Here is a 14162-nt window from a genome sequence, read left to right as displayed (position 1 = left end):
AAAAAGTGGTACCAAATTTTAAGGGTATGTAGTACTCGTTAAAACAAACCAAAAACTCTTAATAAACAGTACTCCGAAAACTTTTCATTTTTGAGTTATGAAGCATTTTGTTCTGTGAAAAATAGAAAATAACTATAAAATAGAAATTTATAATAAACGTTCAATGTGCCCTCCGTTCATTTCAACACACAATTCGGCACGTCTCCTCATTGAAGATCAAACACGTTCAAAGATTCCGGGTTTATTCCATATTTGTTGATAACAGTTTTCAATTCTCTGAATCAATTCATCTATTGTATCAACTGTTATGGCATATACCATGCCCTTCAAGTGTCCCCATAGATAATAATCCAACGGATTTAAATCCGGTGAGCGAGGTGGCCATACAACTGGACCGCCACGTCTTATCCTTTCTTGAAAACCTTTCTTAAAAACGGTACGGGCGTCCGTGAATGAACTGACTAAGAGACTTGGAAACTGTTGTCAACAAATACAAAATAAACCTGGACTCTTTGACCTTCAATAATGAAACATGCCGAAATGTGTATTGACATGAGCCGAAGGCACATTGAACATTTATTGTAGATTTAATTTATTTTCTATTTTTCACAGAAGAAAATGCTTCATAACTCAGAAATAAAAGATTTTCGGAGTACTGTTTATTAAAAGTTTTTGGTTTGCTTTAACGAGTACTACATACCCTAAAATTTGGTACCACTTTTTAGGAACACTCTGTATATATATATATATATATATATATATATAATATTAATATAAATGCATTACTTTAGTAATTTACATACTTCTTCTTATTGGTAACCATGCAAAAATTAAGATAAAATAAAATTAACAGTCACAAAAAACACTTGACGTGACCGCGTCCCAATAAGGTGCATTGAAATTTTTACAAATTGATATACAAAATGCTATTTAAAATATATTTTTAAATTATATATATACCCGGGCTAAGTGTATTTGTGTGATTTAATTTTATAAGGCGGTCGCGTAATACGCGACCATCTCGCCCGTGCTTCGCTTTACGCTTTCACTTGGTGCGTCGCTTGGAAACAAAGATGGTATGGAATATTTTTTCCATTTTGTCCATTTCTTCTTCCCTTGTCTCGTAAAACACCCCCGATAGAACTACGGCAATTAACCATCACTAAGTGATCGTTAAATTTTTGATGTCTTGGAAGTCTCATGTTAAAGACCTGAAAATTATGTTATAGGTTAGAGAAAATGACAATGATCATAAAACACTGAATATAATTATTTCACAGGCCTGCACGATTTTGTTGATTGGAATCTGACAATGTTTTCTTATGCAATTTTTTACGCTAAATCCGAATCTGGTCGCAGAATTGCTCTATCACGTCAGAATTTCGAAATATCCTAACCTAAAATAGCCAAAAAACTAAATATGGTTAAGTTAAAATATGGTTTTCAACCATATTTTAAATTAAATTAAAAATTGAGAAAATTTTTTTTGTCAAATCCGTCAACAGTATCATTTACTACTATATAGCTCCTTCATCTTCACTGGCCGGGTAGACACCCACCTGGTCTCAGAGACTAAGCTCCTACGAGATACAATTTATCGTATTTTAAATTGATATATCTCTGGAAGAAAAAATTATTTTGAGATGGTTTAAAGTGGATTTTGAAGAGGCCGTAGTAGTAAATGATACCGTTGACGAATTTGACAAAAAAAAATGTTTTCAATTTTTAATTTAATTGAAAATATTAAAAACAGCTTTTTTGGTTGCTTTAGGTTAGGATATTTTGAAATTCTGACGTGATAGAGCAATTCTGCAGATAGATTCGGATTTAGAGCAAAAAATTTCGTAAGAAAACATTGTCAAATTCCAATCAACTTTCAACACCTCCAATTTTGCAGGCCTCTGTTATTAATGAAAATTCCACCAGGAATACCATAAAGATTAAAAGAAAAACTAATAAATTTGCCTAACTTTAATAATTATATAATGAAATATCCAGGTGAGAAATTCACACACACAAGAAAAATTTATCATTGGGATTCAAAACCTTGGCGTGTCCGAGTTGTATTTAATAGTTGACGTCCGCTTTATGACGCTACTCTATACTCAGAGTTAATATATGTTAATTATGTGGGAATTTTATTTTTTTTTAGGATATTCTGAAATTCTGACGTGATAGAGCAATTCTGCAGATAGATTCGGATTTAGAGCAAAAAATTTCGTAAGAAAACATTGTCAAATTCCAATCAACTTACACCTCCAATTTTGCAGGCCTCTGTTATTAATGAAAATTCCACCAGGAATACCATAAAGATTAAAAGAAAAACTAATAAATTTGCCTAACTTTAATAATTATATAATGAAATATCCAGGTGAGAAATTCACACACACAAGAAAAATTTATCATTGGGATTCAAAACCGTGGCGTGTCCGAGTTGTATTTAATAGTTGACGTCCGCTTTATAACGCTACTCTATACTCAGAGTTAATATATGTTAATTATGTGAGAATTTTCTTCTTTTTTAGGATGGTAAAGTAATTATTCACTTTAGGGGAAACATCTCCAATAACCATTTGCCTCTATATACTTCACAACTCCGCGACTTCGTCTCCGTCACAACTCTTTTTTACTCTCTTTTTCAACGTTTTATATCGTAGCCAACACTTTGTCTCGAATCATGTGATATCAACATGATATCAACATGACTGTATCGGTAAATATGAGAAATTAATATAAGAAATAAAATAATATAAACAAGATAATGAATGTTGTTACAAATGTATATTCGGAACTGCTAAAATTTAAAATACCACAATTATTTGTACACCTCATAGATAAAGTAGAAGATGGATAGGATTGAATAGCATATACATAGGATGGATATAGTATACATAGGATAGATAGAATATTAATAATTAATGTTAATTATAAGATATAATAAATCATAACATGAAGTAAATCTATACAATATTTCTGGTTGAATTTTCACTAAAGTTTTGCTCTATATATATATGTTTCAACTAATTTGTAAATTTTTCTGCAAAATTATATACGTGATTAATTGTATTAATCTTATTTATTTTTTAGCAATGTGTTTTTTTAATATTGTATGTCAAATATGTTTTTTCACATTTTATTACTTTTTGTTGTATACGTACGTTTAAACGTTCTTCTATATTGGTATTGTTTTCTGCCTCTGTAAGGTTCGTTTCATTATGTATGGATCTCCTTATGCAAATTTGTATCTAATTAAGCATTAAATTCTGTTATACATAATATATTATCTTGTAAATATCTACTATCTTGTAATATAGTAATAATAAATTCACGTCCTACTAGATGCCATACAATTCAATATTCAAAACCGGGACATCAGATGTCTTGTGTTCTAACGTCTAACGTCTGAAAGATGTCATAATATGTACATATATGGAAGAGCTGCTAATCCTTGAGGGACGAAATCAAGTTATAAGATATTGTTGGGATATTTTATAAAACAAACTTATAGTAAAAATATGTATAGAAGAAAAGACATAAAATTATTAGTGCAATTTTTCATCATGGGGAAAATATCAGTGGACTTCAGTGGACATACAAATATAGTGCGTGTGAAGACTTAAATGGATATCTATTAATGATTCAAAAGTATATAAATGTAGGTGACCTTAAAAATGCATATATTTTTTTCGTTGAGAAAGTAAAATCCTATTCAACACGATGTCCAAAATCGGGATATAAGACTTCTTTAAAACATCTATAAGAGAGCGATGACGGCGATGACGATGATAACGACAAATATTGTTAGCCGGAATTAACATGACTAGAATGTGGTCCTGATCAAATTGATCCTAAATTCAGTCATTTAATCATTTAGTTTGTACAAGGTAATATTATTCGGTCGTGATAAGTCATGCAAAGCAATATGGAATTAAAAACTATTACTAATGAACCATTAATAATAAGGATATATAACTGGATGCCTAATTGAAATCAATCTGATCAGAATTATACAAGTTTCTATTCAGGGACACACTGAAAGAAAAAAATATTCAAGAATGTACACACGTTTGTACATCCCGCTGTACAATTACAAAATGTCATATTTATCTCATTAAAAAATGACAATAACAACGGCGATAATGATAAGGACAACATCGACAGACGTCAATGATAATGGCAAACAAAGAAAATTTTTTAAAGACGTGTACGAATATGTTTACGTTCATTTATTTTATATATCTACACATAGGAACAAGAGTAGAGTAAAACTGCTGAAGGATGTGCACGATAATGTGTACATATATATGTTTATTTATATATATGCATTTTAAAATATATGCATTTTTGAGTCCAACTACATTTATATACTTTTGAATCATTAATAGATATCCATTCAAGTCTTCACATGCACTATATTTGTATGTCCACTGAAGTTCACTGATATTTTCCCCATGATAAAAAATTGCACTAATAATTTTATACCTTTTCTTCTATATATATTTTTACTATAAGTTTGTTTTATAAAATATCCCAACAATATCTTATAACTTGATTTCGTTCCTCAAGCCGCATTAGCAGCTCCTCCATATATGTACATATTATGATATCTTTCAGACGTTAAAACACAAGACATCTGATGTCCCGATTTTGAATATTGAATTGTATGGCATCTAGTAGGACGTGAATTTATTATTACTATATTATTTTTACAAGATAGTATATTATGTGTACGATTACGAAATGTCATATTTATCTTATTAAAAAATGACAACAACAACGGCAATAATGGTAAAGGCAACATCGACGAACGACGTTGATGATAATGACAAACAAAGAAAATTTTTTAAAAACGTGTACGAATATGTCTACGTTCATTTATTTTATATATCTACACATAGGAACAAGAGCAGAGTAAAACTGCTGAAGGATGTGCACGATAATGTGTACATATATATGTTTATTTATATTCCCACACATCCAAATATATTCGTATATGTATATTGTAAATGCGGCTTGATGAACAAACTCACTTTGCGTGTATGCGCGTGTACGTGTGAATCTGAAATCTAAATCGGGAAAAATTGACCTTTTCGCGTATAAGATTATGATTGATCAGGATTGATTATATCGATTGAACTAATCGCAATCGAAAGCTTGCATTCGCATTATATCAGGAAAGTGACGTTACTCCTTTTATTACGATTTTAATTCCTTGGATATCTTAATCGAAGAATTGATTATGCAAAAACTTCAGATATAGCTAATAGTGTTGCATCGTCTATTATCAATGTCGAACATTTTATATATACTTGACGTCGCGTGTTTTATATATTGTACCGCTTGATTTTAGCATCTTATCTGTTTAGCAATTAATACAAGTACATAACAATCCGTCCTTATATACAATAACATTTTTTTTTCAATATTGTAGGATATCGGAAAAAGGAAGAGGGCAAATTGATGCGTACTTAACGTTAAGAATTAGAAGATATGTATTTAAATGCTCTTTACAAAAATATATATATTTATACGCCGCTCGCGCGTATCCTACTCGCGGGTCCTACTCCTACACTTAACTTCGTAAACAGTAATCGTAAGCGATACTTGGCAGACCGTAAGCGATCTTCCGCAAGAAAATCCGCCTCTTTTATTTGCAAGATAATTTATATATTCATCATCCCTTTTCTGAAGATGATTCTTGAACAATTGCAATGATTTCCCTCTAACATGACGGCGATTCGTTGTAGAATCGTCGATACTGCCTATATTATTTTGACAAAAATTGTTTACATTCTATTGTCATACAAATATTATTACATATCACTCAATAGTGGTATGATCTCGAATCGCTTGCATACGAAGTTTCTAGAATTAAATTCAAGCCGCTGTTTATAGTGTATAGAAAAAAATCATCTGTGGTGCCATAAAAATTCTGACACTAGAGCGGCAATACTTTGATGTCACGAAAATTTTTGTTTATTTCGTCGGAAAGAGAATGTATTTCGTACTTCATTATTATATTAATAAAAATATTAAATATTTTAATTAAAATTATGGCATAATAAATAGGTATTTTTTTTAAATTTGCGGCTCCCAAACGAATCGTTCGCCCACAAATAATTTTTTAGATTAATTGTCAGAAAATTTTGATAATTTTTGTGATTTTTCTCATTAATTTTTAAGTCATAAGCTTTCGTTTGAGACAAAAAAATGTATATTATATACAATTTTCAAGAAAATATAACTTATTTCTTCGGGGCGAGCCATTCGCCTGTTTTGTGAATTTATATCCATGAAATTAACATGAGAATCGAAAGATTAAAAAAACAATCATATTTTAAACACATTTTTTGCTCTACTTACAATAACATCATAAAGTATATATTAAATAATTGCATGATATGTTCAGTATCTCTGTTTATGTAGGAATGGTATATGAATAATTACATATTACGCCTAATGCAGAAATGTAATTGAAATTAGAGCTAAAAAGTATTAAAGTTAGTATGTCGGATTGCATGTCTTTAAGTTTCTAAGCGTCGGTTTCACCAACTCCGGTTAAGCTAACCGAGGGTTAAAAGTAGCAGAGTAGCCAACTTAAATGTGACGTGCCAATAACAGTGTCATACTGAACCTCAATGGACAATTTATATTCAATCTATTGGCACTTCTGGTAGTTAGAATTTAACCGTAGGTTGGTTTAACCGGAGTTGGTGAAACCGACTCTAAAGTCGAAATAATTTCGAGTACGATTTTCAAATTTGAACTGTTCAAATCATGTAATAAGCAAGACGTTTCGGACACTAATTTAAATCTTTTTGAGATTAGTAAGTTTATTAATTTGCGTGTAAAGTACTTATAGTATATATGATTTCGATGAGAAAAATAAAGAAAAAACCAAAGAAAAACCAAAACCTCATTTTGACTTTTCTGAGCGATTTGTTCAACGAGTTTCACAGCATAAGTCGATATATAATTGCATCTCTCGCAGATTCATTTTGTCGATTTATCATGTTGTACACACTCGCACATTGCGTCTCGCATATTGATCTGGTTGAATACATTAAGGAACGGTGCGTGGTATATCCAACTTCATTGGGTCAGAGGTTATTTGTTAACGTCTCTGACGATATGTCAATATTTGGAACGAGGATTCTACGTAAAAAAAAAATATATTTAAGTCTAATTAGAATTTTTGGTTCACTAATTTTAATATTGAAACTAATACGCCACATTGTATTAAAAATACGTATATTTTCTTCAACAGTATTATATAATAGTTTTAGAAATACCCCATTGAGTCAATTGTAGATTTACTTTCTTTAATCATACAACTGTTTATTTTTATATAATTGTTAATAATCTTTTAGTATATTTAATGAATCCAATCTATCTAACCAAATCAACTGTCAGCAACATTGCGTGAGGTAATTAATACCACTCAACAATACAATCAATTTTGCTAGGTTTTATATAAATAATATAAACGTATAACAATTATATATATATATATATATATATATATATATATATATATATATATATATATATATATATATATATATATATCGTTTATATATACAGGGTGTTCCCAAAAGATGGTACCTAATTTTAGGAGTATGTAGTACTCGTTAAAACAAGCTAAAAACTCTTAATGAACAGTACTCCGAAAACTTTTTATTTCTGAGTTATGAAGCATTTTTTTCTGTAAAAAATAGAAAATAAATTAAATCTACAATAAATGTTCAATGTGCCTTCGGCTCATTTCAAAACACATTTCGGCATGTTTCGTCATTGAAAGTCAAAGAGTCCAGGTTTATTTCGTATTTGTTGACAACAGTTCCAAGTCTCTTCATTCACGATCATAGTCAGTTCATTCATGAACGTCCGTATGTGACCACCTAATTATGCAGGGATTGTTGTATTCAACTTGGTCTAGTTTTGTGTTATATGAAAAATTGCTAATTTTTACACAAATTCTGAAATGACGGATATTCATTTTATGTATGGCAGAGTAAAGGGCAATGCTTCAAAAGCAGTACGCTTGTATCGTGCAGCTTATCCGAATCGCCGACAGCCAAGTAGAAGAATGTTTAGCAAAATTCATCAACGCTTACGTGAAACCTATATTTATTGTAAATTTTAGTTATTTTCTATTTTTCACAGAAGAAAATGCTTCATAACTCAGAAATAGAAGGTTTTCGGAGTACTGTTTATTAAGACTTTTTGGTTTGTTTTAACGAGTACTACATACCCCTAAAATTTGGTACCACCTTTTGGGAACATCCTATATATATATATATATATATATATATATATATATATATATATATATATACGGTGGGCTATTTTACGGAACCCATCCAAATTTCTCCATAGGTAAGCCAGATATAGAAAAATAGTTAAGACAAAATTTGTTCAGGACGATGGGGCTCATCTTTCTCAATAAATGAATTTGACCTTGAGGTCAAATTTCAAGATCATTTGGAGGTCATAGTGATTTTTTTAAATGGGGCCGCCTACTTTCGATACCGGATTCGAAGAGAGCGGGAAATTTTACGTCAGAAATTATATTTTTAAATTTTTTATTTTGACCTTCAGAAGGTCAAATCAAGGTTTTAAAAGCGCTCAGAAGCTGTTTGTTTAAATGCGATTATCTTACTTTTAGCAAATATTTAACTTTTGTGACAAGCAATACAATCTTTTGTCACGAAATTCTTTAAACATATTCTCTCTTGTTTGATTATCGATTGTGTTCCAACATTCGGCAATCGACGCATTGAACAGTTTTTTGACATATTCTTCATTTATACGCCCCGTCGAACAACCAGTCAATCTAGACCCTATATCTATAACATGCCTCTTACTACGAGAAGAGTTATTGTAGATCTAAAAATTATTTTGCCGGTTAGAGAAAATGATAATAAACGTAAAAATACAGAATATAATTATTATTAGTGAAAATTCCACAAGAAATATTATAAAGATTTAAAGAAAACTAATAAATTTTGCTAAACATTAATAATTATGTATTGAAATATCTAGGTAAGAAATTCAAGAAAAATATATCATCGGGACACAAAACCATGGCGTACACTAGTTGCATTTAATAGTTAATGTCTGCTTTATGACGCTACTTTACACTCAAAGAGTTGCATTTAATAGTTGCTGTCTGCTTTATGACACTGCTTTATAGTCAAAGAATGAATATATATTAATTATGTGGGAATTCTCTTTTTTTTTAGGATGGTAATAAGTGATACTCAAATAAGTACTAACTGATATTCAAATGAGTAAATTAATACATTGAGAATTATAACGTAGATCTTTATAATATTTCTGGTTAAATTTTCATTAAAGTTTTGTATGTATATATATATATATATATATATATATATATATATATATATATATATGTATAATTTATTATTACTAATATTATTTTTACAAGATAGTATATTATGTGTAAAACAGAATTTAATGCTTACAAGTTTGCATAAGAAAATTCACACATAATAAAATGAACTTATAGAGGCAAAAAAGAACATCGATATAATAGGATACTTGTACAAAAAGTATTAAAATGTGTAAGCATTAAATTCTGTTGCGCATAATATATTATCTTGTAAAAATAATATTAGTAATAATAAATTATAACATATGTACACATAGAGTTTAAAGCATAAAGTATTAATATACATAAATTAAAACATATAATAGAGAGGAGAGTGAGTTTAAATGCAACTCGAGCACACCAAATTTTTGAGCGCTAATGATAAAGCGCTAATAATAAAAAGGCCATTTTGTGTCTATCGTGACAAACGAGAAAATATTATCATTCCTTACTAATTTTGACCAGCTAAATACAGTAGTGCTATTAGAATACCCCGGAAACACTGTGAACCTCTTCCATTTTGAGATTAAAGTTGTACTTCTTCAGATAATCCCTTATCGGATCCCCCTCCAGATAATCACGCGCGCGCGCGTTACAATTATTGCCGAACATGTGGATATTGTGGGGGGAAACTGCTATTTGCAAATCCACAAACCACAAACAACAAAAGTAGGATATTTTCAGTATTAATTAGATGACTGACTTCCGATATCTAAAATGGTGAATCCAATACAGCGTAATTATAAATTTAAGAATATATTGTTCTATTTTGGGATTATTTTATATTTTGATAATGTTTATTATCTTTTATTAGACTTTTAGGTTAGCAGATTCTTGGGTTTTAGGTAAGCACCTTTTGAATTTCCAGGTTTTGCAACTTTATAAGATGGTACAATTAAAATAATTTAATTTTGTTTTAAGAAGTCGCCATGATGAATGTTTCATTAAAAAAAAATACAACATTCATTTTCAACTTAATTAGCATTGAATACTAGTAAAATAGATAAAGTAGAATACTAGTAAGATAGATTGAATACTAGTAAAGTAGAATGCTAGTAAGGTAGAATACTAGTAAGATAGAATTAAATACTAGTAAGATAGATAAAGTTTTAATATTATTTACTTTTATTCTTTCCTAGGAAAATCGATGACTTTTCGCTCAGATAACGCTATATTAGATCCGCTATTTTAAATATCGAAAGTCAGTCATCTAATTAATACCGAAAATATGCTGCACTTGTTGTTTGTGGATTTGCAGATAGAAATTTCCTTCTACAATATCGACAGGTTTAGCAATACTTGTAACGCGCCCGCGATATACGAGATTACCTGGAGAAATACAAAATTTAATCTCAAAATGGAAGATGTTCCCGGTGTTTCCGGGTAATTCTAAAAGCACTAATGTATTTAGCTGGTCAAAATTAGTAAAGAATGATAACATTTTCACGTGTGTCCCGATAAGCAAAAACGGCTTTTTTTACCATTGTTCTTTGTTTTGAATTTCCTACTTGGATATTTCTGTATATAATTTTTAATTTCATCAAAATTTATTAGTTTTCCTTAAATCTTTATAATATTTCTGATTGAACTTTCATTTAATTTTTGCTATATATATATATATATATATATATATATATATATATATATATATATATGTTTCAATTAATTTGTAAATTTTTCTACAAAATTATGTATGTGATTAATTGTATTAATCTCATATAATTTTTAGCAATATGTTTTTTTTAACATTATATGTTAAATGTATTTTTTAACATTTTATTACTTTTTGTTGCATACGTACATGTGTACTGTTTAAAATTTGTTCTATATAGGTGTTGTTCTTTGCCTCTGTAAGGTCCATTTCATCATGTATCAATCTACTCATGGGAATCTGTAAGCATTAAATTCTGTTACACATAATATACTATCTTGTAAAAATAATATAGTAATACTAAATTTACATTCTACTACATCCCATGCATCACAATGTTCAAAATCGGGACATAAGACGTCTTATGTTCTGACGTCTGAAAGACGGCTTAATATGTATATGTAAGAGCTGCTAAAGAGGCTTGAGAGACAAACTCAAGTTATTAGACATTGTTGGGATATTTTATAAAACAAACTTATAGTATAAAATTATTAGTGCAATTTTTCATCACATGGAGAAAATATCAGTTGACATCAGTGCGTATGAAAACTACAAAAATATAATGCGTGTGAATAAACTTTAGAATAGATATCTATCAATGATTCAAAAGTAAATAAATATAGTTTCCCTCAAAACGCAAATAATGTATATATTTTTTTCGTTGAGAAAGTAAAAAAATACAGCATGGTGTCCAAAATCGGGACATAAGAAATCTTTCAAATGTTTCTACATTGTCTGTCAGAGGTCAGAACATAATACGTCATGAAGGCGTTTTTAAGTCAGCGACGATAGCGATAACGACAACGACAACAAATCTTGTTAGCCAGAATTTTCAGCATCTCTATTTATGTAGGAATGATATACGAATATTTAGACATATTACGCATAATGGAGAAATGTAATTGAAATTAGAGCTGAAAAGTGTTAAAGTTAGTAGGGTAAACTCGGATAAAATGGCCATACCTTATTAAAATGTAAAAAAAATACATTTCTTATTGTTATTTCTTAATAGCGTTTGGCACATTACATTATCCTTATAGAAATATCATACTAAGAATCATTGATAATTACTTATTATCCAGTATTTTTAATACTGAAAATAAGTAATTATCAATGATTCTTAGTATGATATTTCTATAAGGGCAGAGAAGCCTACAGTACATAATACCATCAGTTAAAATGAAAATACTTCAGTGAAATTATTTATTACAAAAATATCAAAACATGAGCACTGACCATCTTACGTACATTTTTAAGATGGCTATAAGGAGTAGATGACCCATACATATTTTATGTTCAAGATTCTGTACCTATTATTTTATAAAATAATGAAAAGAACATAATTTGACATATTTATTTTAGTATAGGATATTTAATACATATTATATATGAGAAATATAATACATATATAAAACAGAAACCTCTATTACAAAACTTAAATTCTAAATCCAATTTTTGATCAAAACATATTGCATATAAGATTTAATTACTGTAATATTGAAAGTAATTTTTTAAATATAACGACTTTCGTTTTATAAATGTTAGAATGATAGTGGGCCATCTTATCCAAAACGTGAGTAAAAGACGGTTATAATTGTACTTATAAACAAATAGAAAAAACGAAAATAAAAATGCATGTTATATTACAATTTACATACTTTCTTTATGTATCTAACGTATGTAACGTTATTGTATGTAACGTTGTTTGCGATAGCTTAACTGTAATTTATTCGACGTTACAGCATGTTTTAGTGGAAACAAGAGAAATTTTACAAGTAGTCGAAAATGAAAACATTATAATATTCATAGTCTTTCTATTTCGAAAAATGTACGCACTACGATAAAATCGATTATTTTTGTGACTGATTACACAAACGCAACGTTTTGTAATTATTAGAGAAATTATAGCCTATGGTCATCTTTCCGGTATGGCCATAATACCCCAGTTTACTTCTATAGATTAGTCCCTATGTCGGATTGTGTGTGTAAGATCCTAAAATCGAAATAATTTTGAAATTTAAGATCCTACAATCGAAATAAAGTACGATTTTGAAATTTGAACTGTTCAAATTATGTAACTAGCAAGACGTTTCGGACGCTAATTTAAATCTTTTTGAGATTAGTAAATCATTAATTTGCGTATAAAATACTTACAGTATATATGATTTCGACGAAAAAAATAAAGAAAAAACCGAGGAAAAACCAAAACCTCATTTTTACTTTTCTGAGCGATTTGTTCAACGAGTTTCACAGTATATAATTTCGATATATAATTGGATCTCTTCCGGATTCACTGTCGATTATTTATGTTGTACACTCCCGCGCCTTATATGTCGACTGTTCTGGTTGAATATTTTAAGACGCTGTGTCCCCACTTGTGACGACCCCACTTCATTGTGACAAAGGTTATCTGTTGACAGATACCCCCCACTCTTGTTTTAAAAGCACGTATATTTTCCTTATACAGGGTGTGTTATAGAGTATCTCACAACTGGTAGAACACCTGTTAGGGATAGGTAGGGGGTGAAATTTGGAACTGAAAGTTCCTCTTCCATTTTTGGATCTGACAATTAGTTAATGAGATATTAATTAATTAAGGGGATGCTAAATATAAAAAAATATTGACTTTTTCCTGCAAAGTTTATGTCTAGTTGCTTGCACGGAATTACAAGCGCTTTTACACAACAAAAGTACAAGCAAAAATAAATTGGAGCATTGCTCAATATGTGACGAAAACGAAAAAAATTTATATAAATTTAAATTTTGAACTGTCAGTTAGAGCAACATTTGTTTAATACAAACATTCTGCAGGTTGTACATACTGAAACTGTGAATGCTCCAATCAGGAAAAGTTCAGAAATCACTACTACACTTTCAAAATTTAGTTTTGATGCCAAAAAAGATACGAAAAGTTTGCAGAAAGTTTATGAGAACATGCGGTTAGGTATTCCGACAATTATAATAAAGTAGAGCAAAGAATTAGTTCACGAATATTTTTCGAGATGGCACCATAATCTTATCGTACATTTCACAACGTCGGAATATTCAGATTATATATATATATATATATATATATATATATATATATATATATATATATATATATATATATATATA

General features: G+C 29.5%; 1 protein-coding gene across 18 annotated transcripts in view; it reads right to left on the bottom strand.

Moving 5' to 3' along the window:
• Positions 1 to 654: 654 nt before the first annotated feature.
• LOC116847185 overlaps positions 655 to 14162 on the bottom strand; it is a 20060-nt gene continuing 6552 nt past the window's right edge. For 5 of the 18 annotated variants that reach the window (XR_004378679.1, XR_004378678.1, XR_004378680.1 and 2 more), the window contains 4 exons: positions 13200 to 13455; positions 11196 to 11285; positions 8663 to 8889; positions 5469 to 7155 (listed from right to left, as the gene is read on the bottom strand). Coding sequence is in view for 3 of the 18 variants with exons in the window: in XM_032821914.1 (XP_032677805.1) it covers positions 1038 to 1211; positions 11196 to 11285 (264 nt within the window). In the remaining 15 variants the exon portion in view is untranslated. Of the gene's footprint in view, positions 1212 to 3158; positions 3197 to 5468; positions 7156 to 8662; positions 8890 to 11195; positions 11286 to 13199; positions 13456 to 14162 lie in introns of those variants that run through there. The other 13 variants (XR_004378681.1, XR_004378688.1, XR_004378685.1 and 10 more) reach the window with 11 other exon arrangements.

This window comes from Odontomachus brunneus, unplaced genomic scaffold, assembly GCF_010583005.1.
Source record: "Odontomachus brunneus isolate Ranch 3 - 2012 unplaced genomic scaffold, Obru_v1 Obru_scaffold_075, whole genome shotgun sequence".
In the NCBI taxonomy this organism is placed as follows: Eukaryota; Metazoa; Arthropoda; class Insecta; order Hymenoptera; family Formicidae; genus Odontomachus; species Odontomachus brunneus.
Note: the sequence above shows the minus strand (reverse complement) of the source record. Positions and strands in the feature narration are given on the sequence as shown.